General features: G+C 41.7%; 1 protein-coding gene across 4 annotated transcripts in view; it reads left to right on the top strand.

Annotated features, from left to right (window-relative positions):
* The window catches only part of pip4k2aa (phosphatidylinositol-5-phosphate 4-kinase, type II, alpha a), a 244,273-nt gene that overhangs the window by 206,153 nt on the left and 14,822 nt on the right, over positions 1 to 23,298 (top strand). For all 4 annotated transcript variants that reach the window (XM_072575966.1, XM_072575968.1, XM_072575967.1 and 1 more), the window contains exons 7-8: positions 1,162 to 1,275; positions 18,339 to 18,591. In XM_072575966.1, the coding sequence (XP_072432067.1) occupies positions 1,162 to 1,275; positions 18,339 to 18,591 (367 nt within the window). The remainder of the gene's footprint in view (positions 1 to 1,161; positions 1,276 to 18,338; positions 18,592 to 23,298) is intronic.

Genomic DNA, 23,298 nt, shown 5'->3' with positions numbered 1-23,298 from the left:
TTGGGGTTTGGGCACAAGAGGATGAGATTCGAGGGCTTCCTTTCATTTTTATCACTGGTAAAGCCAGAATTTGTTGCCTGCCTGTAATTGCCCTGGACTTGAGTGGCTTACACTGCCATTTCAGAGGGTCTGGACTCAGATGTAAAGCAGACCAGGTAAGGGCATCAGTGAAGCAGATAGCCATTTGCAGCAACAATGGTTTTATGGTTACCATGACTGAAATTAGCCTTCAATTCCAGATTTTATTTATTAAATGCCACAATAGGATTTGGATTAATGTCCCCAGATCAGATTGGAAAATTGAAAGGGTAAGTGATTGCATTCTTCAAGTGAAATAGACACCAGAGAGAAAATTGAATAAAATGGTGAGATTGAATTACAGTATAAAGAGTACAGCCTCACCAATCAGCAGCATGTGAATTTTGCCAAGAGCCAACCAGGATACAGTGGCTTCAATTTTGTAAACATTGAGTAGTACAGAGCTATACCTTGTAGAGGATGAAGCCATGTTTGTGTAGATCACCAATTGCTAGAAACATCCAATGGGGATGAATTCAGTTTGGGGGCACAGGCACTTTTGCTGTTGAGGTTGGCACCTAGTGTCTTGTGTTTTAAGCTTGCATGGCAACTAATGGAAACTTGAGTTGTGCTGAATGGAAGAAAATGTCCATTACATTTTTTTTTGTAATGGTTTCACCAATTTCAGGTGAATTGCTTTAAAAAGAAGTGGAACTAAGTAAAAATTCTGGCCATTTCCTGTTAAGTAGATGCTTCTTTTGGATACCTGACTGGTCCAAATTGAGACAACTTCATTATAAACTTGAAGTGTATAGGATGATGTAGGCGAAAGTTCAATATGCTTTAATTTTGCGTAATTTTTAGCGATGCTTCACTAGCATTTGGATATCCACTCAAAAGGCGAAGTGTGTTATGTTCTGTATTTTTAAAATGATACATTTGATCAACTGTGTTAGCCAATGGTTTGTAGCAGCACAATTGCGCCACCTCTGGTTCATTGTTAACTTTAAAGTATTTTGTGTTTTGATTTGTTTGAATTTTGCTTAGTGATGTGAATCGAGTATTATTTTAATAAATAGATTAGAAGCTTTCATAATCTTCCACTTTCTTTGACTAAAACTTTGCCAATAAATTTTGTTGCAGGCCAAAGAGCTACCAACATACAAGGACAATGATTTTATAAATGATGGGCAAAAAATTTACATTGATGAGAACAACAAAAAGATGTTCCTTGAAAAACTCAAAAAAGATGTTGAGGTAAGAGAGGAAAGTGACGATTGTGTAATTGTAGTTAACAATTTTACTAATTGTTTTAATGTTTGCGCTACTTGTGTTTTCAATGCATGTGACCATACAAAATGGAACAGCAGGAAAGACCAAGCGGCCCACAAGTCTAGTGCCAGAATATCTTTATTAAACACCTACCATTCAAATGACACTCTAAGTCCTGGGAAGAGAATAAAAAACTGCCCCATTACTAAAAAGCTTTGAAAAGTACCCATGAAATCTGTCAGACATTAGAAATCAGTCCCAATCTCAAATACATTAAGTGTTAATAGTGTACATTTTAGACGATTCGATTTCTACCACAGCCAAGAATTCATCCAGCTCACTCTGTGGAAACATCAGTATAAAACGCAAAGTCAGCAACTTTGTACAGTGGTTCACTATTCTCTGAGAAAACAAAACCACTTAATATCTATGTCCTTATTAGGTTTGCTTAGTGTAAATACAAAATACTGCCAGATGTAAGAGCAGAAGCAGGCCTCTAGGTCCATTGAGTTTGCTGTGCCATTCAATGAAATCATGGCTGATCTTTTAATCCTCAACTTCACTTTCTTTCCCATGACTCTGATTCCCTTACTGATTAAAAATCTGTCGATCTCAGCCTTGAATGTACTTAACAATTCAGCCTCAACAGCTCCCTGTGATCAGCAATTCTGCAGATTAATTATCCTTGGAGAGAAAGAACATCCTTCTCCTGTCTGTATTAAATGGGAAACATCTTCGTGAATACAAGCCATATCTCCTTACCTGCTCCTCATAAGGAAATCACTGTATACCCAGAATCATCGTAATGAATCTTCTCTAGACTGCCTCCAATGACAGTGTATCTTTCCTTAGATGAGGAAACCAAAACTGTCCAGTTTCCACAGTAGTCTGATGTATTATCTATTTGTAGCAAGATCTCTCTATTTCTGTCCTCTATTCCCTCTGAGATAAAGGCCAACCATCCATTTTCTTTCCTGATGACCTGATGCCAGCCCTCTGTGATATGTGCAGATGGGTCCCTAAATCCTTCTGTGCTTCAGCTTTCTACAGTCTTTATTTAAATAATATTCTGCTCTTCTATTCTTCTTACCAAAGTGCATAACTTCGTATTTTCCTACATAATCCAAATGTCAATTTTTTGCCCACTCACTTAGCTGCCTATATCCCTCTGTAGGCTCTTTGATCCTCACTACTTATCTTTCTTATTTTTATGTCATGCCCAGCCTTGGCGATAGCATATTTACCTCCATCATCCAAATCATTAATATATATTCCAAATGATTGTGGCTCCAAATGATCTTTGTGGTATACCATCAGCCATGATTGACAGCCTGAAAATATCTCCTTTCTCCCAACTCTCTGTATAGCTCTGAAGTGAAACAGGCAATGAAGGCAAATACAATATATTGTCTCTCTATTTATATTTTCAAAAGAAATTTTAATGTCCGCATTGAAAATGTAACTACTTATATAAACCGATCATTCTGCAATTATAGCTGTCCCTCACTGGAGATGCACTCGGAATTTATAATGAAAAGTTTGATAGAAGTGCATGAACATATGATTTTTATTATAGATGATAACGTGATATGTCTACTGTGTGTTCATAGATTCCAGTATTTCCTTCTTGTGAAAATGTGAGCATGTGTTTCCAGTATAGTACTTTTCAAATGCCTACATATAAATGCTAGCATAATCTCTCAAGCAAATTTCTCAAACTCTTCCCCTGCCCACCTTCCCTAGTACCACAAATGAGGAAACTAAGATAGAAATTGGGATGTACAATGAAGGTCTGCAATAAATCAAAATATAGTCATAGTCATTTTGAGGCTGCTATGCAATCTTATTTATTAGACCTTTGTAGTCTTAAAACGAAACACCGTACTTACAACTAATTGCGTTTATATATTTCAATTTTCCTTTCTTTACAAATAACACATCAGACTTTCAGTGAATATGTCAATGGAATATTTGTAATTTAACCAAAGTTTTACATTCTTCATTTCTATTGCAGTCTATTAATGATCTTCACACATCATTAAATGCAATGTCTGTGGTGTATTTTTTTATACGTAACATAATTTTCTTGAGGAAGAGAAAATACATAAGGTACATAATTAACACTGAAGAGTAATTCACCTCAGAATGAAACTGCCTCACCCCTTCTGTTATCTATTCAATTAGAAACTATAACCATAAAGAGACAAATTTAGTGGCTATAATTTAGCAGAAGGACATTGCATTGCCTTTTATACTACATAGTTAGTCCTATATTGGAGATAAACCAGGCCCCGCTGTTTTGTTTTTATTTATTCATGACAGATGGTTACCTCTGCTAAAGTCAACAAATGTTAGACGTTCCTAATGACTCTCCTCATACCTGGTTAAATAGCAGAGGCTCTGACCAACATTTCTTGATGCCAAAGTTACACCTGTTACAATCTTGTTGAAAAGGAAGTTGTGTGAAAAATCAACAGGTTTAACAGGCCAGTCAGACTAATATTCATGGTGGATTAACTAAACAATGATCTGGGCACTTGGAAGAGACAAGTTAAACAATTGCAACCAGCATAAATTTGTCTGGTAAATTGTCTGTGATTAATTTCAGCTCTTGAATGTACTAAGGGAAGAGTTGATGAGGGCAGTATGATTGATATTATGTTTATGGACTTTTTATTTTAAAGAATTTTGATTGAGCTCCACTCTGCAAATCTTTCTTGTGTGAGAACTTACTGAGAAACTGAGATCCAGGTCATTGTTGACTCTTTTCACAAAGCATGAAGAAATGAGACAAAACATCTAGGACCTCTTCCAACCCATTTCTACAGCACAATCCACCCCCTATCCCCCCGCCCCTCCCCCTTCTTTAACATTAGGGGTTGGAACGTGGAATGTTTGGATGATATTACATCTTCGAAATCTCCTCTAGACGAAGGCAGACATAGAAAACAAAATTAGTCTTTGCCTCCAATGTTTCCACTCTGCCTTCAACCAATTGAGGAAAGGAATATTTAAGGAACAGGATCTCAAACTGAAGACCAGGTCATGATTTACCAGGTAGCAGTAATTCTCATACTCCTGAAAGCTTCAGAGGCTTAGACAATTTACAGAAGTCACCTCAAAACACTGGAGAAGTACCATCACTAATGACTTCACAAGAATATCCAAATCTGGTGACAACAATGCTCCAATAGCAGTTTCCTCTCTCAAGTCAACATGCTTGAGATAATAATAATTGAAAACCACCTCCCCTGTGGGATGCCATGATACTTGTATGCCTGACACCAGACTCCCAAACCAAATGCTCTATTCTGAATTTTGTCACAGAAGGAGATTCCCTATATCAAAAGTATCCCCACAGAACAGTGGAAATGTTTTAGGGGATAATGAAAGTACCTCAAAATGTCCTAAAAGTGACCACATGTTCTTGACTACTTATAGAAGTCCCTAGTTTGAGTGATGAAAATGGAGACGGTTCATTCAGCAAGGCATCAATTGCATCGTGAGACTTCATCTGGAGTGCACAGAGACACAGTCAAGATTTTGGAAAGAATGCACAAATCTTCAAACATCATCTGCCCAACTCTTCAAGAGCAACCTTCTTCATATGTGGCAGTCTGCAGATCAGACTTTGTAATACCAGTAATCTCGAAACCTATGGAGTTAATGTGTCAGTGAATCATCCACAATCCTGAGGGACTGCCATTTGCAGGAAGAAGAATGACAAGAAGCAATATAAGCTCCATGAAACAATATTAAACAGGGATGCAGGAGCCAGGACACATTGACAAGGGATTTTTTAAAAATATATAAAAGGTATACAGGATCCTTGGCTTTATAAACGGAAGCATAGGGTACAGAAGGTAAGGAAGCTATGCTCAATCTTTATAAATCACTAGTTAGGTTTCAGCTACAATATTGTATTGAATTCTGGCTACTACACTTTCAAAAGCACATCCAAGATATTGGAGAAGGTATGAAGATATTTTCTGAAATGGCACCAATGATGAAGGAGATGAGATGCTGGACTTATTCTCCATTACTGAGAAGGTAACAGAGATTTAATTTAGGCTTTAAAAATTATGAATTATTTTATTAAATGGTCATTTTTCACAAGCCTAGACATTAAAGTAGTGATGGTGGTATGGTGGCTAATGCCACTAGTAAACATAGGCCCACGTTTATATGACCTAGATCTTAGTGTACGGGGCATAATTTCAAAGGTTGCAGGGGATGCAAAAATTGGAAGCATTGTACATTGTGAGGAGGCTATTGTAGAACCTAAAAGGGTAAAGGCAAGTTGGTGTAATAGGCAAAACAGATGACAGATGATGTTCAATGTGGAGAAATGCAAAGTGATTCATTTTAGTAAGAAGAACATGGTGAGACAATAAGAAAAAGCAAATGGCACAGTTCTAAAGGAGGTGAGAGAGAAGTGATTGAAAGTGGCAGGTATAAGGTTGAGAGAGCAATTAATAAAACATATAGGATCCTAGGCCCTATGAATAGATGCTTAGAGTACCAGAGCAAGGAGATTATTTTGAACGTGTATAAGTCAATTGTTTGGCTTCAGCTGGAGTACTGCATCCATTTCTAGACACCACATTTTGAGGAAAGATACAAAGACATTGAACAGAGTGCAGATACGATTCACAAGAATGGATCGTGGGTTGGGGAACTCCAGTTATGAAGACAGATTGGAGAAGTTTGGACTGTTTGAGGAGATTTGATTTAAGTATTCAAAATCTTGAGTAGGATATGTTGTGGTTTGTTGTAGATTGAGGGCAATCCGCAATTTCGAATAGTTTATAGGAAGAAGCCTTGAAGATCTGAATTCCCCAAGCTGTGTACTCTTTCCTGAAGACACATTGTCAATAATCAGGATGTAATGGCAGACCTGTAAAACTCAAAAGCCATTATTGAATTTTCAACTACAAAGTCAGTTCAAGATCTTCAAAGATAAACATAAAGCAGTTTATTGTAACACTGTAAGATTTATAAGGATCGCAGGAGTAAGTTTGTCAGTGTTGATGTTTCCGCTAGAAATCTCCCATGTTTCTCCATTGACTGTTTAAGGGACATCATCACAACAAGTGGACTGCTCGTCTCGCTCTTCTAGATATGAATCCTTTTGGACGAATATACAGCATGTGCACTTTATACCAATTAGTATATTGTTATCACATGCTTTCAGATGGAGGTTTTTCTACTTTGTTGATAGCTTTGTATGAGTAAACTTTACTTTTGTCATTTTTCATCATCAGTATTCCACTTTTACACATTTTCTAAAGAAATTACCTATTCTTGATGCCACAGTATTGGCAGTGTCTTCTGACATCATGCAATTTTCCTCCCAGCTGTTTATTCTTTTCTTGGGTCTTTTTTAACTTGTTCCTAAAGAAATGAGTAGGTTTCATAGATGTCCTGTGTTGAGATTTTTTCACTCCTCTAAGGATTCATCTATTTTGCTTCCACAAACTTTGCTTGTTTTGTCAATTAATGGCTTTCTCCAGAGTGAGGTAGTCTTTTAACGTTAATAATTCTGACAAAGAATTATCAACAATAGCTACAACTATGAAATCTCTGATTAATTCTGTCTTCAAATCATCATATTTACAGTTCTCAAACAATCTGTACAGATTACAAAGGAACAATTGTCAGAGACTTAGGTGGCACTTGATTGCAATTACAAATGCCTCCTTCACCGCCACAGACCTGGGCCGTCTCCACCGCTAAATCCAATCCACCTAACAATTGGAGGAAGAACGCCTCATCTTCCGCCTTGGGACCCTTCAACCACATGGCACCAACATCGACTTCACTAGTTTCCAAATCTCTCCTCCCACCACACCCCCACCACACCTCGTTCCAGATCCAACCCGACACCACCCTCTTGATCTGTCCTATCTGTCCATTTTCCTTCCCACCTATCCACTCCACCCTCCCCACTGACCTATATAACAATCACACCCCCACCTGCATTAACTTATCATCTTCCCAGCTATCTTTCCACAGCCTCACCCCCACCCTCCTATTTATCTTTTAGTCCACTACCCCCCACGCCCCACCCCCCATATTCCTGATGAAGGGCTTATGCCCAAAACATTAACTCTCCTTGCTTCTCAGATGCTGCCTGACCTGCTATGCTTTTCCAACACTACACTTTTTAACCAAGAACCAAGCTATACAGGTTACCTGTCCTTGACATCATCTCATCTTAGAAGCCTATCTAAGTGAATGCTACTCCCTAATGTTCAGTGTAGCCTAACATTGTTCAATGTGGCCCTTCCCATACTGGAAAAATCTTCAAATGGTTGAAAATATTCACTCTTATTCAGCAACAGCAAAAATAAAGAAAAAAGCAGAATAAAAACTGATTTAGGATACCTAGTCTGCATGGACAAGTTGGACCAAAGGATCTGATTACGTGCTGTACATCTCCATGATTTTGCATCAGATACGTGGATGACACTTGTGTAATGATTGAGAGCACATAAGTGATTTATCAACATCATGCTCTCACGGATCAGATTTACAAGAGAGGAGGAAATTAACAACCAATTTCCATCCCTGGATGTGACGGTAAAAAGGACACAGAATGGGGATCGCACAACAAAAGGGTACAGAAAACCCACATAAACGGACCAGATCCTGAACTACAACAGCAACCACCCAAACACACAAGAGAAGCTGTGTTAGGACCCTGTTCAAAAGGGCTACAGCACAGTGCAGCACTCCCGACCTGCGAAGAGAAGAACACCTCTACAAAGTCTTTGACAAGAACGGATATCTCCGCAACTTCATTCACAGATGCCTAACAGACAAACAATGTGATGAGGACATGTATGACCCAACACACTAATCACACTACCTTACATAAAGTTAAAAATCACCCAACACCAGGTTATAGTCCAACAGGTTTAATTGGAAGCACACTGGCTTTCGGAGCAACGCTTCTTCAGGTGATTATGGAAGGCCCATTTGAGCCCTCCACAATCACCTGATGAAGGAGCGTCACTCCGAAAGCCAGTGTGCTTCCAATTAAACCTGTTGGACTATAACCTGGTGTTGTGTGATTTTTAACTTTGTACACCCCAGTCCAACACCGGCATCTCCAAATCATACCTTACATAAAGAAGTTTTGCCACTGACAGCCAGATTTCTCCGACCACTCTGATCTAATCCAGCCCATAAACCAACAGGCACGCTCAGATAACAACTCACCAGGACAAAAGACCCAACACCCATCATATGCAAGACAAATGTAGTGTACAAGATTCCATACAGAGACTGTATGAAACACTATATAGGGCAAACAGGCAGACAATTTGCAATCTGCAATCATGAACATTAACCAGCCACTAAATGCCACAACCAGCTATCCTTGGTATCACAGACGAAAATGACACAAATTCAACTGAGACAAGCCAGACAGAGGACAGCCAGAGAATTCATGGGAGCTCAGCATTCATCCACAGACTCCATCAATAAACACATTGACCTAGACCCTATATATTGACCGTTGCAATGAACAACCGGAATCAGCAACTGGCAGCAGCAGGAATGAAGCCAAGTAAATTCCAACAGCAATGCTTCACAGGATGTTCCGCAGCACTGAGGATGTCATCTAGAAAAGGGATGAAATGCCCGCAAACCAAATTTGCAGCTCAGCAAATATACCTACAACAACTAAATCTCTAGGACTGTATGACTTAAGATTTCTTCTTCTTCTGCATCTTTGTTGCAGGTCTGATCATCTTTGCATTTTGTTCCACCGCTGTTCTTTTTCTCTTGCATTCAATGTTCACCACATTTGTTTTTACTAGATTGGGTTCATTAGGAAGGTTGAAGTGATTAACACTGCTGCTCCCATGTGCTTTGTTGTGTTTGAAAGCAATCCACCTCATTGGTCTAACTAGGAGAGTTGAACAGAGAAAATAATAAGACTCCCATAGCTACCTTCACTACAGCTCTTCACACCTCTCATCCTGCAAGGACTCCATCCATTCTCCCAGTTCCTTTGCCTATATTGCATCATGTCAGATGATGTCACCTTCCAAAACAGCACTGCTGACATGGCTTGCTTGTTCCATAACATCGATTTCCCCCTCAGTGTGGTTGATAGTGCCCTCAGCCGCATCTGAACTATCACCTGTCCTTGACCCTTCCCATTATTCACAACTGCATGATCAGGTCCCTCTTGTTCTGTTTTCATCCCATCAGTTTCTACATTCAAACAATCATTCTCCACCATTTCAGACAACTCTAGCAGAAAGCCACCACCACCAAACACATCTTCCTCTCACTTCTCCATCTGCATTTCACAAGGATCATTCCCTCCAAGACACCCTAGTCCATTCATCGACCACTTAACACCACCCTCCCCTTTCCTCAGCACCTTCCCATGTTACCATAGAAGGTGCATATCATGCTCCGTCATCTCCTCCCTGCTCACCATCCAAGGGCCTAAACAGTCTTTCCAGGTGAAGCAGCATTTCTCCTGTACCTCCTCCACTCTTGCATATTGTATTCACTGCATCATTGTGGCCTACTCTACATTGTAGAAAACAAACGCAAACTGAGTGACAGTTTTGCAGAACACTTCCAGTCCCTGTGCAAGCAGGACCCTGACCTTCCAGTAGCCGGTCATTTGAACACAGCATCCTGCTCACGTGTCAGTCCTCAGCATGCTGCAGTGTTCTAGTGAATCACAGACCAAACTGGAGGAACAATATCTCATGCTCAGACGAGGCGCGTTACTGCTTTATGGAGTTATTATTGAGTTCAACACCTTCAAATTGTGAACCAACTCCCATTCCTTCACTTTCTTTTAGCTTTACTTGCTATATTCTCTGTCACTATGTCCTCTCCCCCATTCCCCCGCCAGTCCACCCCAGCCAAACTGTCTGTTCTTTCAAGTCTGGTAGTTAGACACAACATTGTTCTGCCATTCTCACATTCCAGTCATTTAATCTGAACTACCAATAAGTGTTTTCTTTCGTGTTTCATTTCTTCACTGGTCTATTTGGGAATTTAGAATAGTGGGAATGGAGGTTATGGTAGTTGAATGTACCTCCTGCGGTGTGTGGGAGGTAAGGGTCACCTCTAGTGTCCCTGCTGACTTTGTTTGTTGGAAGTGCACCCATCTGCAACTCCCTGAGAACTGTGTTAGGGAACTAGAGCTGGATGAACTTCGGATCATTCGGGAGGTGGAGGGAGTTATTAAGAGGAGTTACAGGGAGGTAGTTACTCCACAGTCACGTGAAGAAGGGAGTTGGGTGACCGTCAGGGCTAAGAAAGGGTACTAGCAGGCAGTGCAGGGATCACCTGTGGTAGTTCCCCTCAACAACAAGTATACCGTTTTGGAAACTGTTGTGGGGAGATGACTTACCAGGATAAGCAATGGAGCACAGGTCTGTGGCACAGAGTCTGTCCTTGTTGCTCAGAGGGGAAGGGGGAAGAGGAGCAGAGCTTTAGTCATTGGTTAGGGGGAAATATAGGAGGTTTTGTGGGGATGAGAGAAACTCACAGTTGGTGTTGCCTCCCAGGTGCCAGGGTTTTTGATGTCTCTGATCATGTTTTTGGGATCCTTGAGGGGGAGGGAGAAGCTGCCTGAAGTTGTGATCCACATAGGCACCAATGATATAGGTAGGAAAAAAGATGGGGATCTAAGGCAGAAATTCATGGAGCTAGGATGGAAGCTTAGAGCTAGAACAGAGTTGTTATCTCTGGTGCTAGAGAAGTGAAGAACAGGGAGAGCACGGAGCTGAACACGTGGCTGCAGGGAGGGTTTTGGATTCTTGGATAATAGGAGCTCTTTCTGGGAAAGGTGGGACCTCTACAAACAGGATGGTCTTCACCTCAACCAGAGGGGTCCCAATATCCTGGGGTAGATATTTGCTAATGCTTTTCAGAGGGGGAGGGTGGTTAAATGCAGCAGAGGGATGGGAACCTGAATTGTAGTTCCAGTGTACAGGAGGTTGAGGATAGTGAGGTCAGGGATAGGTTTACAAGGTCGCAAGAGGACTCCGGCAATCAGGTGATTAGTTTGAAATGTGTGTACTACAATGCCAGGAGCGTCCGGAATAAGGTGGGTGAACTTTCATCATGGGTTGGTACCTGGCATTTCTATGTTGTGGCCATTTCAGACACATGGCTAGAGGAGGGACAGGAATGGTTGTTGCAGATTCTGGGATTTGGATGTTTCAGCAAGAACAGAGAAGATGGTAAAAGGGGATATGTGTGGCATTGTTAATCAGGGCCAATATTATAGTAATTCAGATAACATTTGAGGACTTATCCACTGAGGCAGTTTGGACTGAAGTTAGAAACAGGAAAGGAGAGGTCACGCTGTTGGGAGTTTTCTATAGGCTTCCGAATTGTTCTAGCGATGTAGAGGAAAGGATAGCAAAGATGATTTTCAATAGGAACAAAAGTAATAGGGTAGTTGTTATGGGAGACTTTAACTTCCCCAATATTGACTGGGAATACTATAGTTCAAGTAGTTTAGATGGGTCAGTTTTTGTTCAATGTGTGCAGGAGGGTTTTCTGACAGTATGTAGACAGGCTGACAAGGGGCGATGCCATTATTGGATTTGATACTGGGGAATGAATCCAGCCAGGTGTTAGATTTGGAAGTAGGTGATCACTTTGGCGATAGTGACCATAATTCGGTTATGTTTACAATAGCAATGGGTAGAGATAGGTATATACCACAGGGAAAGAAGTATAACTTGGGGAGAGGCGATTATAATGCGATTAGGCAAGATTTAGGATGCATAGGATAGGGAAAGAAACTGCAGAGGATGGACACACTTAAAATGTGGAAGTTATTCAAGGAACAGCTACAGTGGGTCCTTGGTATGTATATACCTATCAGGCAGGGAGATAGTTGTCGAGAGAGAGAGGGCATGGTTTACTAAAGAGGTTGAAGCTCTTGTCAAGAGAAAGAAGAAAGCTTATGTGAAGATGAGGTGTGAAGGCTCAGTTAGGGGGCTTGAGAGTTTTGTTAGCCAGAAAGGTTCTAAAGAGAGCTCTAAGAAGAGCCAGGAGGGGACATGAGAAGTTGTTGGCGGATAGGTTCAAGGAAAACTCCAAGGCCTTCTATAGGTATATCAGGAATGAAAGAATGACTGGGGTAAGATTAGGGCCAATCAATGACAGTAGTGGAATGTAAGGACAGAAGAGAAACGCTTAATGAATACTTTTCATCAGTATTCACCTGGGAAAAGGGCAATGTTAGTGAGAATACGGAGATACAGGATATTCGATTCGATGGGATTGCGGTTGACATAGAGGAGGTTTTAGCAATTTTGGATGTTCTGAAAATAGATAATACCCCTGGGCTGGATGGGATTTATCCTCAGTTTCTCTGGGAAGCCAGGGAGGGGATTGCAGAGCCTTTGGCTTTTATCTTTATATCGTCATTGTCGACGAGTGGTGCCAGAAGACTGGAGGATAGCAAATGTTGTTCCCTTGTTTAAGAAGGAGAGTTGGGACAACCTGGTAATTATAGGCCAGTGAGCCAGTTGTGGGTAAGGTATTGGAAAAGGTTATAAGAGATAGGATTTATAATCATCTGGAAAGGGATTAGGGATAGTCAACACAGTTTTATGAAGGCTAGGTCGTGCCTCACTAACCTTATTGAGTTCTTTGAGAAGGTGACAAAACAGGTGGATAAAGGTAAAGTGGTTGATGTGGTGTATTTGGACTTCAATAATAAGGTTCCACATGGTCAGCTTTTGCACAAACTACGGAGTTTTGGGATTGAAGGTGATTTAGTGGTTTGGATCAGAAATTGGCTAGCTGAAAGAAAACAGAAGGTTGTGGTTGATGGGGAATGTTTATCCTGGAGCTCAGTTACCAGTGGTGTGCCACAAGGATCTGTTTTGGGGCCACTGCTGTTTGTCATTTTTAGAAATGATCTGGATCCTCTAACCTAATAATAAGATCCGTTGTGGTAAGTAGGTAAGTGCTGAATTTTGCTTGTTGTATTCTTTAGACCCAGTTTTGTTTGAAAATAAAGGTTAGCTTTAGAGGGATGGCAGTGAAGGCAGTGCAATGTTCCTCCTGCAACATGTATGAGGTGAGGGATGCCATGGACGTCCCTGCTGATTACACTTGCAGGAAGTGCCCCCATCTCCAGCTCCTCCAAGACCGTGTTAGGGAACTGGAGCTGGAGTTGGATGAACTTCGGATCATTCGGGAGGCAGAGGGGGTCATAGATCGGAGCTATAGGGAAGTAGTAACTCCAAAGATGGCAGATAGATGGGTGACAGTGAGGGGGACTGGGAGGAAGCAGCCAGTGCAGGGACCCCCTGCGGCCGTTCCCCTCAAGAACAAGTATACCGTTTTGGATACTTGTGGGGGGGGGGGACTTACCAGGGGTAAGTGACAGGGCTCGGGCCTCTGGCACGGAGCCTGTCCCTGCTACTCAGAAGGGAAGGGTGGAGAAGAGCAGAGCAATAATAATTGGGGACTCGATAGTTCGGGGCACAGATAGGCGGTTTTGTGGGAACGAGAAAGACTCACGTTTGGTATGTTGCCTCCCAGGTGCAAGGGTATGTGATGTCTCTGATTGTGTTTTCCGGGTCCTTAAGGGGGAGGGGGAGCAGCCTAAAGTCGTGGTCCATATTGGCATCAATGACATAGGTAGGAGGAGTGCTGAGGATGTTAGACAGGCTTTTAGGGAGCTAGGTTGGAAGCTCAGAGTTAGAACGAACAGAGTTGTTGTCTCTGGTTTGTTACCCATGCCACATGATAGAGAGTCGAGGAATAGGGAGAGAGAACAGTTAAATGCGTGGCTACAGGGATGGTGCAGGAGGGAGGGATTTCGGTACTTGGATAACTGGGGTTCTTTCTGGGGAAGGTGGGACCTCTATAAACAGGATGGTCTGCACCTGAACCTGAGGGGCACCAGTATCCTAGGGGGGAGGTTTGCTAGTGCTCTTGGGGGGTTTTAAACTAACTCTGCAGGGGCATGGGAACCCAGACTGTAGCTTTAGGGTGCAGGACCTGGAGTGTAGGGAGGTTTGGAATATGGCATCAATCTTAAAGGAGGGTGCCTGTAAACAGAAGAGTGGCTTGAAGTGTGTATACTTTAATGCCAGAAGTATACGAAATAAGGTACGTGAACTTGCAGCGTGGGTTGGTACCTGGGACTTCGATGTTGTGGCTATTACGGAGACATGGCTAGATCAGGGACAGGATTGGCTGTTGCAGGTTCCAGGGTTTAAATGTTTTAGTAGGGTCAGAGGTGGGGGTAAAAGAGGGGGGGGTGTGGCTTTGCTTGTCAAAGATAGTATTACAGCGGTGGAAAGGAAGATGGACGAAGATTTGCCATCTGAGGTAGTTTGGGTTGAGGTTAGGAATAGGAGAGGTGAGGTCACCCTGTTAGGAGTCTTTTACAGGCCTCCTAATAGTCCTAGAATCATTGAAGAAAGGATTGCGAAGATGATTCAGGAAAAGAGTGACAGTAATAGGGTGGTTGTTATGGGGGACTTTAACTTTCCTGATATTGATTGGGAAAGCTATAGCTCAAGTTCGTTAGATGGGTCAGTGTTTGTCCAATGTGTGCAGGAGAGTTTCCTGACACAATATGTAGATAAGCCAACAAGAGGTGAGGCCATACTGGATTTGGTTCTGGGTAACGAACCAGGCCAGGTATTAGAACTAGAGGTAGGTGAGCACTTTGGGGACAGTGACCACAATTCGGTGATTTTTACTCTAGTGATGGAGAGGGATAAGTGTGTACTACAGGGCAAGAGTTATAGCTGGGGGCAGGGAAATTATGATGTGGTGAGGCATGACTTAGGATGTGTGGATTGGAAAAGTAGATTCCAAGGCAAGAGCGTAATTGATATGTGGAACTTGTTCAAGGAGCAACTATTGAGTGTCCTTGATAAGTACGTATCTATCAGGCAGGGAAGAAAGGGTCGTGTGAGGGAGCCTTGGTTTAATAAGGAATTGGAATCCCTTGTTAAATGGAAGAGGGCGGCCTTTGTAAAGATGAGGCGTGAAGGTTCAATAGGGGCGATTGAGAGTTATAAGGTAGCCCGGAAGGACCTGAAGAGAGAGCTAAGAGCAGCAAGGAGGGGACATGAAAGGTCCTTAGTTGGTAGGATTAGGGAAAACCCTAAGGCTTTCTATAGGTATGTTAGGAATAAAAGAATGACTAGGGTAGGAATAGGTCCAATCAAGGATAGTAATGGGAAGTTGCGTGTGGAGGCTGAAGAGATTGGGGAGGCACTGAATGAATACTTTTCGTCAGTATTCACTCAGGAACAGGACATTGTTGTCGATATGAATACTGAGGCACGAATAAGTAGAATGGATGGCTTTGAGATATGTAGAGAAGAGGTGTTGGAAATTCTGGCAAGGGTGAAAATAGATAAGTCCCCTGGGCCTGATGGCATTTATCCTAGGATTCTCTGGGAAGCAAGGGAGGAGATTGCAGAGCCATTGGCCTTGATTAGTGCAGTGAAGAAGGCATATGGCGTACTGGCTTTTATTGGTAGAGGAATTGAGTTCCGGAGTCCTGAGGTCATGCTGCAGTTGTAGAAGACTCTGGTGCGCCCGCATCTGGAATATTGTGTGCAGTTTTGGTCGCCATACTATAGGAAGGATGTGGAGGCACTGGAACGGGTGCAGAGGAAGTTTACCAGGATGTTGCCTGGTATGGTAGGAAGATCCTATGAGGAAAGGCTGAGGCACTTGGGGTTGTTTTCATTGGAGAAAAGAAGGTTTAGGGGTGACTTGATAGAGGTGTACAAGATGATTAGGGGGTTAGATAGGGTTGACAGTGAGAACCTTTTTCCACGTATGGAGTCAGCTATTACAAGGGGGCATAGCTTTAAATTAAGGGGGGGTAGATATAGGACTGATGTTAGGGGTAGGTTCTTCACTCAGCGAGTCGTAAGTTCATGGAATGCCCTGCCAGTAGCAGTGGTGGACTCTCCCTCTTTATGGGTATTTAAGCGGGCATTGAATAGGTATATGGAGGATAGTGGGTTAGTGTAGGTTAGGTGGGCTTTGATCAGCGCAACATCAAGGGCCGAAGGGCCTGTACTGCGCTGTATTCTTCTATGTTCTATGTTCTAATGTGGACGTCGAAGGATGCGTTAGTAAGTTTGCGGATGATACTAAGGTAGGCAGAGTTGTGGATAGTGCAGAAGGATGTTATGGGTTACAGAGGGACATAGATAAGATGCAGAGCTGGGCTGAGAAATGGCATATGGAGTTTAATGCAGAAAAGTGTGAGTTTGAAGAAGTAACAGGATTACAGAGTACTGGACTAATGGTAAAATTCTTGGCAGTCTAGATGAACAGAGCGATCTCTGTATCCAGGTGCATAAATACCTGAAAGTTGCCACCCAGGTTGACAGAGTTGTTAAGAAGGTATATGGTGTATTGGCGTTTATTGGTAGGGGGATTGAGTTTCGGAACCACGAGGTCATGCTTCAGCTGTGCAAGACACTGGTAAGGCTGCACCTGGAGTATTGCGTACAATTCTGGTCAATGCATTATAGGAAGGATGTGGAAGCTTTAGAAAGGGTTCAGACGTGGTTTACTAGGGTGTTGCCTGGTATGGAACAAAGGTCTTACGAGGAAAGGCTGAGGAAATTGAGGCTGTTTACGTTGGAGAGAAGAAGTTGAGAGGTGACTTAATCGAAACCTTTAAGATAACAGTGAGAGCCTTTTTCCTCAGATGGTGAAGGCTAACACAAGGGGGCCATAGCTTTAAATTGAGGGGTGATAGATTTAGGACAAATATCAAGGGTAGTCTCTTTATTCAGAGAGTAATAGGGACGTGGAACGGCCTATCTGCACAGTAGTAGACTTGCCGATGTTAAGGGGATTTAAATGGGCATTGGACATACATATGGATACTAAGGGAATGGTGTAGGTTAGATGGACAGCAGACTAATTTCACAGGTCAGTGCAACATCGAGGGCTGAAGGGCCTGTGCTGCGCTGTAAAGTTCTATGTTCTATGTTTTCTCCCCCAGCACTCCAATCCACCTCCTGTCCGACTATATCGTAAATACTGCCCATTCCAAACTTCACTTCAGCTCTGATGAGAAGTCATCAAGACTTGAAACATTAGCCTATCTCTCTCCATGGTTGCTGCCTGACCCGCTGTGATCTCCAGCATTTGTTATTTTCAGTACAGGTTCCAGCATCTTCAGTAGTTAGTCCTAGGAAATTTATTATATTGCTATAAACTATACAGGTCACAGGAATATCTCTGTCCGTACTACTCTTCACTTTGAAAGCCTTCCATGTCTCTTAGGTAGTTTGTGATGCCGAATGATACCTACAGAACACGAAGTCATTCCTTTCTAATGAGAGGACAGCCTGGGGTTCTCTGAAACTACAAAGACTTTCATTTTCTGTCTCCACTGAGAGTGACTCTGTGTCTAAGCCAACCCATCACACTAGGTGGTGCTAATTGTCCTGTTCCAGATATTAACCCTTTCATACCCACGTGCAACAGAATGGGTGAGTAGATGGGGAGAAAATTTCCACTCATGAAAATGCAAAGACACATATTTAAAGTAATTGGTAAAAAACCAAATGCGAAAAAAACACATTAACACGGGTCTGATATGCATTGCAGAAAAGAGTGGTGGAGGTCCTGCAATCGAAATATTCACAAGGGAATGAGAGTGTAATGTGAAAGGAATTTTGTTATGAGGAGGAGACTGGAATATGGCAGTTTGTGATTTGCTTGTTTGGAGGGCCAGAGCAGAAATGATGGAGCAAATGGCCTCCTGCAATGTAACAATTCTGTGATTCAGTGTTGACAAGCTCCTGGTAATATCACATCCTTCCTTTTTTTTAAAATTTGCACCTTGAATTTCTAGACAAGACTGCTTCAGGTTGGGTAACATTTCCCCCTCTCAATCCAAGTGTAATTCATGCTAAATGCCATACCTATTTGATAAGTTTCTAGCTTTTTATTGAAGGTATAGTAATGTCATACTTGGTTTCACTTCTAATTATAAGTATATTTTAAATGTGACTCGAAGTTCTGTACTTTTTCTTCAGTTCCTTGCTCAGCTGAAGATCATGGATTACAGTCTTCTGGTTGGTATTCATGATGTTGAGCGAGCTGAACAGGAAGAAATGGAGTTTGAGGATGAAGAAGAAGAAGGAGAAAGTGATGGGGCTGGAGCCCATACAACTGGATCATGTGGAACCCCTCCAGATAGCCCTGGAAATACACTGAACAGTTCAAAGCCATTAGCTCCTGGTGAATTTGACCCAGCTATTGATGTGTATGCCATAAAAAGCCATGAAAGTAAGCAAAAAATTATATTTCATTCACATTAGATATATATAATAAAGGATACAAGCGCATTCCAATGATTTTAATAAAATACTGTGAACTTTGTGTTATCTTGCACTCTTGTATGTGGAATTTCTGACAGCTTTTATATGAAGCTAATCACTTGCAGTATTCAGGTAATGTGTTCATTTAAAAGTTTGATAATAATACAGAAGATTGGAAATCTTCTTTGAAAAACTGTCAGTGATGCAGTTCAATTTCTTTTTCCAAGCCATTCTGAGAAACGTAGTGTCAGCTTGATCTTCAGTTGTGATGGTTTTAGGGTGAGGTCTTGCTGTGCCTGAATTCCGTTTTTGATTAATTGGTACACCCAGTATGCCAATAATGTTTTTTTTTTAATTCTAGCTGTTCACCTTTATATATTGATCTACTTTGCATGGAAAATAAGATGGTTATCAATATAAGAAACTATAAGTACTTGTGTAAAGAAAGTTCAACCACTTATGTAAAGATCATCAAATGCAAATTTTAATGATGATAAATGTATGCTTTATTTTCCCCCAGGATGTAGTTTAATCATATTATACATTTCTAAAATAGATTTAATTTTATCATTGCCTATTAACACTGAAATCATGCATTAACTAATTTTTTTTAACAAATTGATTATTGTGAGATTACCTATGGTATTACTAATTGTTCACATAGAACTAACAATGTTGATTCGATAGCAAAAAAAAATCCATTGGGTCTATAATAGTTTTATTCTCTACATGAGAAATCTCTACTGACTATCCCATTATTGACCATTCTATTCTCCCTTATGCCTACAGAAAGCTCTGCTTAAATGTATCAGTGTTTTCTGCTTTAACCTCTAATGTGATAGCAAGTTCCAGATTCTTACCACTCATGTTTCCTTTTTTTTAACATGCATTTTAATACCTTAGATTTATACTTACTTGTTCTGAACTCTGATAGTACTGTTCTAAACATCCCCTGTGACTACAGTCTATATACTGAAGACTCCCACAGGGCTCCCTCTAGTTTACCCATGACTTCCTGGAATATCTTAGATGTTAAATTTGAGCCCTGATCCAACGGAATCTAAGTGGGAAGATCATTCCGGCGAAGAATGGGTTAATCCCTCACCATTATTTTGGCAAATATGTTTCTCAGAGGAACAGCCTTGGGAGAAACTGGTAGCCACATATATGATGGTAAGGACATACTGATAACCCCTTTTATAGAATCGTACAACATGGAAGCAGACCCTTCAGTCCAACCCATCCACGCCAACCAGATATCCCAACCCAATCTAGGCCCACCTGCCAGCACCTGGCCCATATACCTCCAAACCCTTCCTATTCATATACCCATCCAAATGCCTTTTAAATGTTGCAGTTGTATCAGCCTCCACCACTTCCTCTGGCAGCTCATTCCATACACGTACTACCCTCTGTGTGAAAAAGTTGCCCCTTAAGTCTGTTTTATATCAACCATGTTCCCAAACTAAACTAGCCTTACCTGCCTGAAATTGGCCGATATCCCTCCAAACCTTTCCTATTCATGTACTTATCCAAATGCCTTTAAAAAGGGTAATTGTACCTACACCTACCACTTTCTCTGGCAGATCATTCCACCCACAAACCATTCTCTGTAAAAATAAAAGTCCTTCTTAAATCTTTCTCCTCTTACCTTAAAAATATCCCCCCTAGTTTTGAACTCACCCACCCTAGAGAAAAGACCCTTGTCATTCACCTTAACTATGCCCTTTACGATTTTATAAACCTCAACAAGGTCACCCCTCAACCTCCTACACTCCAGTGAAAAAGGTCCCAGCCATTCTAGTCTCTTTTTATATCCCGAGCCCTGCATTTCCAGCAAAACCCTGATAAATCTTTTCTGAACCCTCCAGCTTAATAATATCCTTCCTATTTTGTTTTGGGCATGGACCTCAAACTGTCCACTAACGCCTAGTTTACCACAAGCCAGAATGGGAATCTTACTGTGGACTGGGAATTCCCCACAACTTAGGAGAAAGTGAGGACTGCGGATGCTGAAGATCAGAGTCAAAAAGTTGGTGCTGGAAAAGCACAGCTGGTCAGGCAGCATCCAAGGAGCAGAAGTTTCCTGATGAAGAGCTCAGGCTTGAAACGTCGACTTTCCTGCTCCTCGAATGCTGTCTGACTGGCTGTGCTTTTCCAGCACCACACTTTTATTCCCTACAATCTAGCAGATCTGGTAGGTTCTGCAAAATGTTAATACATCCCTGAAGAGGGGTGGCCATTAAAAAGAAACTAAATGTTTGAGTTTTGCATAAAGCAGCATTCCCAGCTTTTGGAATTTCCTGAGCTAGCCACAGCATTTCCCTACAGTACCTCAGCAGCACCACTATCTGGTGGATCACTGTCCAAACCTTGCTTTTAAGTCTGTGAGGGAGGTTCCATTTCCTCATCAGTATTTCATTGTTAAAAGACTGCATTCAGGGACTGCTTCTACTTCAGCATTAGTGTGCACAGCCTCACAGAATTTTTTTAATGGTTGATGGACTTGCTGAGGTGCTTACCTATTTATTACCCCACAAACTCAGAAATTGTTGGAGAAATTCAACAGGTCTGGCAGCATCTAACTTTCTTCGGAACAGTTTCTCCAGCAAATTGTTCTTGTTTCAGATTTCCAACATCCATGGTTCTTTCTTTTATTTATCTATTTATTATTGTCTAGAGTTCTTCTGGACTCCAAAAAACAAAGTTTTTAGTCAGTCCAAAGGGCCTTCTGTTTTGAAGTACCCCCTCAGCCTCCATTGGCTGAGCTTGTCTTGCCATAGAATCCGTTTCCACCCATTCAGACAAAAGTTCCAGGTACTTATACTTGCAGCTGATTGGTCTTCCTGTCAGTAGGTTTCTCCACTGGGAATGCTGGGATGTAAACGCCCAGCAAGTCATTGACAAGCAATAGATCAACTAATCAAAAGGCAAACTAGCAATGATTCTCACACCCACTGGTTCCAGTGCAAGGATGCACCTGGTCAAAGGTGATGTGCACATAACATACTGCAATCCCAATGCCATCATTTTATTATTTTGCGCTCTGTCTAATGGGAAGGCTGTACCTTTTCCCAGCAGTAGAGTTTGAGTGGCCCTGGTATCCTTCAGAATCACAACAGACTTCTCATCCAAGAGAAACGTGTCCAACCTCCTTGTGATATGAAATCCTAGTAATTCTCAGGGATTTGTTTAGCCTTATCCACCTTCTCTTCCCCCCCACCGAGTGTCTACAGGGATTTGCAACAACGTTCAGAGGCAAAGCCTGGCTTTCCAAGCTCGGATTTAATTTCATTCTCTCCGTGGGATATAAGTGCTCTGAATTTCCCTGAAGCCTCCAGCAGTTAGACCTGACATGTCCTTCCTTTCAGTAGTTAAAGCACACGAACTGCTTGACGTCACCTTTCATCTCAAGGCTAGCCATTCTCTCCCGAGGAGGGTGCTCCGCATTTCCTAGTATCCCATGGGTGCTCTGTTTTGTATCACTTTCCTCACCTCTATTCTCTCAACTTGTTTGGAGGTAACCATACCCATTGGTCAAAAACAAATCGCTTAAGCCTTTTGAGTTTCAAATATACTTGGTCAGACCATTTCCTGAAGTTACAGAATTTCTGATAGTGTGCTTCTGGCACTGACTGTTATGCACTTCCGATCAACATGCCCTCTAGGCTGGATGCATATGCAACTGATCCAATTTTCCACACAAAATGATTAGCGTCAGCACACCAATCACAGCATTGTTTTGGAAGTCACTGCCATGCACAATCCTCAGAGGTCTGTGCAGCCAGTAAGAAAATTAGATGGAACCTTAACTTCATATGCTTCAGGTGGTGCTTTTTGCTGCCTCATTGTCCAGTAAGAAGGAATAAACCTTGTGAGCTTTCCCTGCAACTTATCTCTCCATTAATCAGGACTTAGACTGGTCACTTTAGCTGTGTGCTAACCACTCCCAAAAAGCAAAGAAGGTTCATCCCCTGCTTCCTTAACCTTCGGGGTTAAATGAGCAAACCAGGTTGCCTCAGCAATTAAGTCTCAGCTAGTGATGTCTTCAAGAGACACAGTGGACTTCCTGCCCCTCAGTTTGAGCTGTTTGAAATTCTCTGTTGCCCTTCCTGAACACCCCTACCCCCACCCCGCACCGATATTCCCTTCCTTTCTTGTTGAAATTCTAAATTCCACTGCTCAAATGTTAATACTACTCCACACTTCATTTTCTCAATTCCGCCTATGGACCATTGGCCGCCCACTTTAAAATTTCAGGTTTTGTGGATGTCAGGCAAAGTTCTAATCGCAAATGCTTCATTAAATCTTATAACTATTCAAGTGGATGAACTTACAAATTCACAAAATAAATGCCCCTAATTGTCCTTGAAAAGTAGTGGGATCAAGTATGGACATTTTTATATTCTGATAATTCAGACTCAAGAAAACTTTCTGCAGATTAAAAAATTGGTTTTCCTAGTTTGTTCACGTCATCTGTGAGTACAGTTTTGGATATAAGTCTACTATTTGTTACAGCAAATCTCCTGGTAAGTATTCCCAATTCGTTGCAATTCCTGATAGACTGTCTTTAAATGGCTATGCTTCAGGATTTTTCCATTTCTTCATGGAGTGTGGGCATTGCTGGCCCAGAGGGTAGTTAAAACTCAACCCTATTGCTGTGAGTCTGGAGTCC

Source organism: Chiloscyllium punctatum, chromosome 8, assembly GCF_047496795.1.
Source record: "Chiloscyllium punctatum isolate Juve2018m chromosome 8, sChiPun1.3, whole genome shotgun sequence".
NCBI classification, from domain to species: Eukaryota; Metazoa; Chordata; class Chondrichthyes; order Orectolobiformes; family Hemiscylliidae; genus Chiloscyllium; species Chiloscyllium punctatum.
Note: the sequence above shows the minus strand (reverse complement) of the source record. Positions and strands in the feature narration are given on the sequence as shown.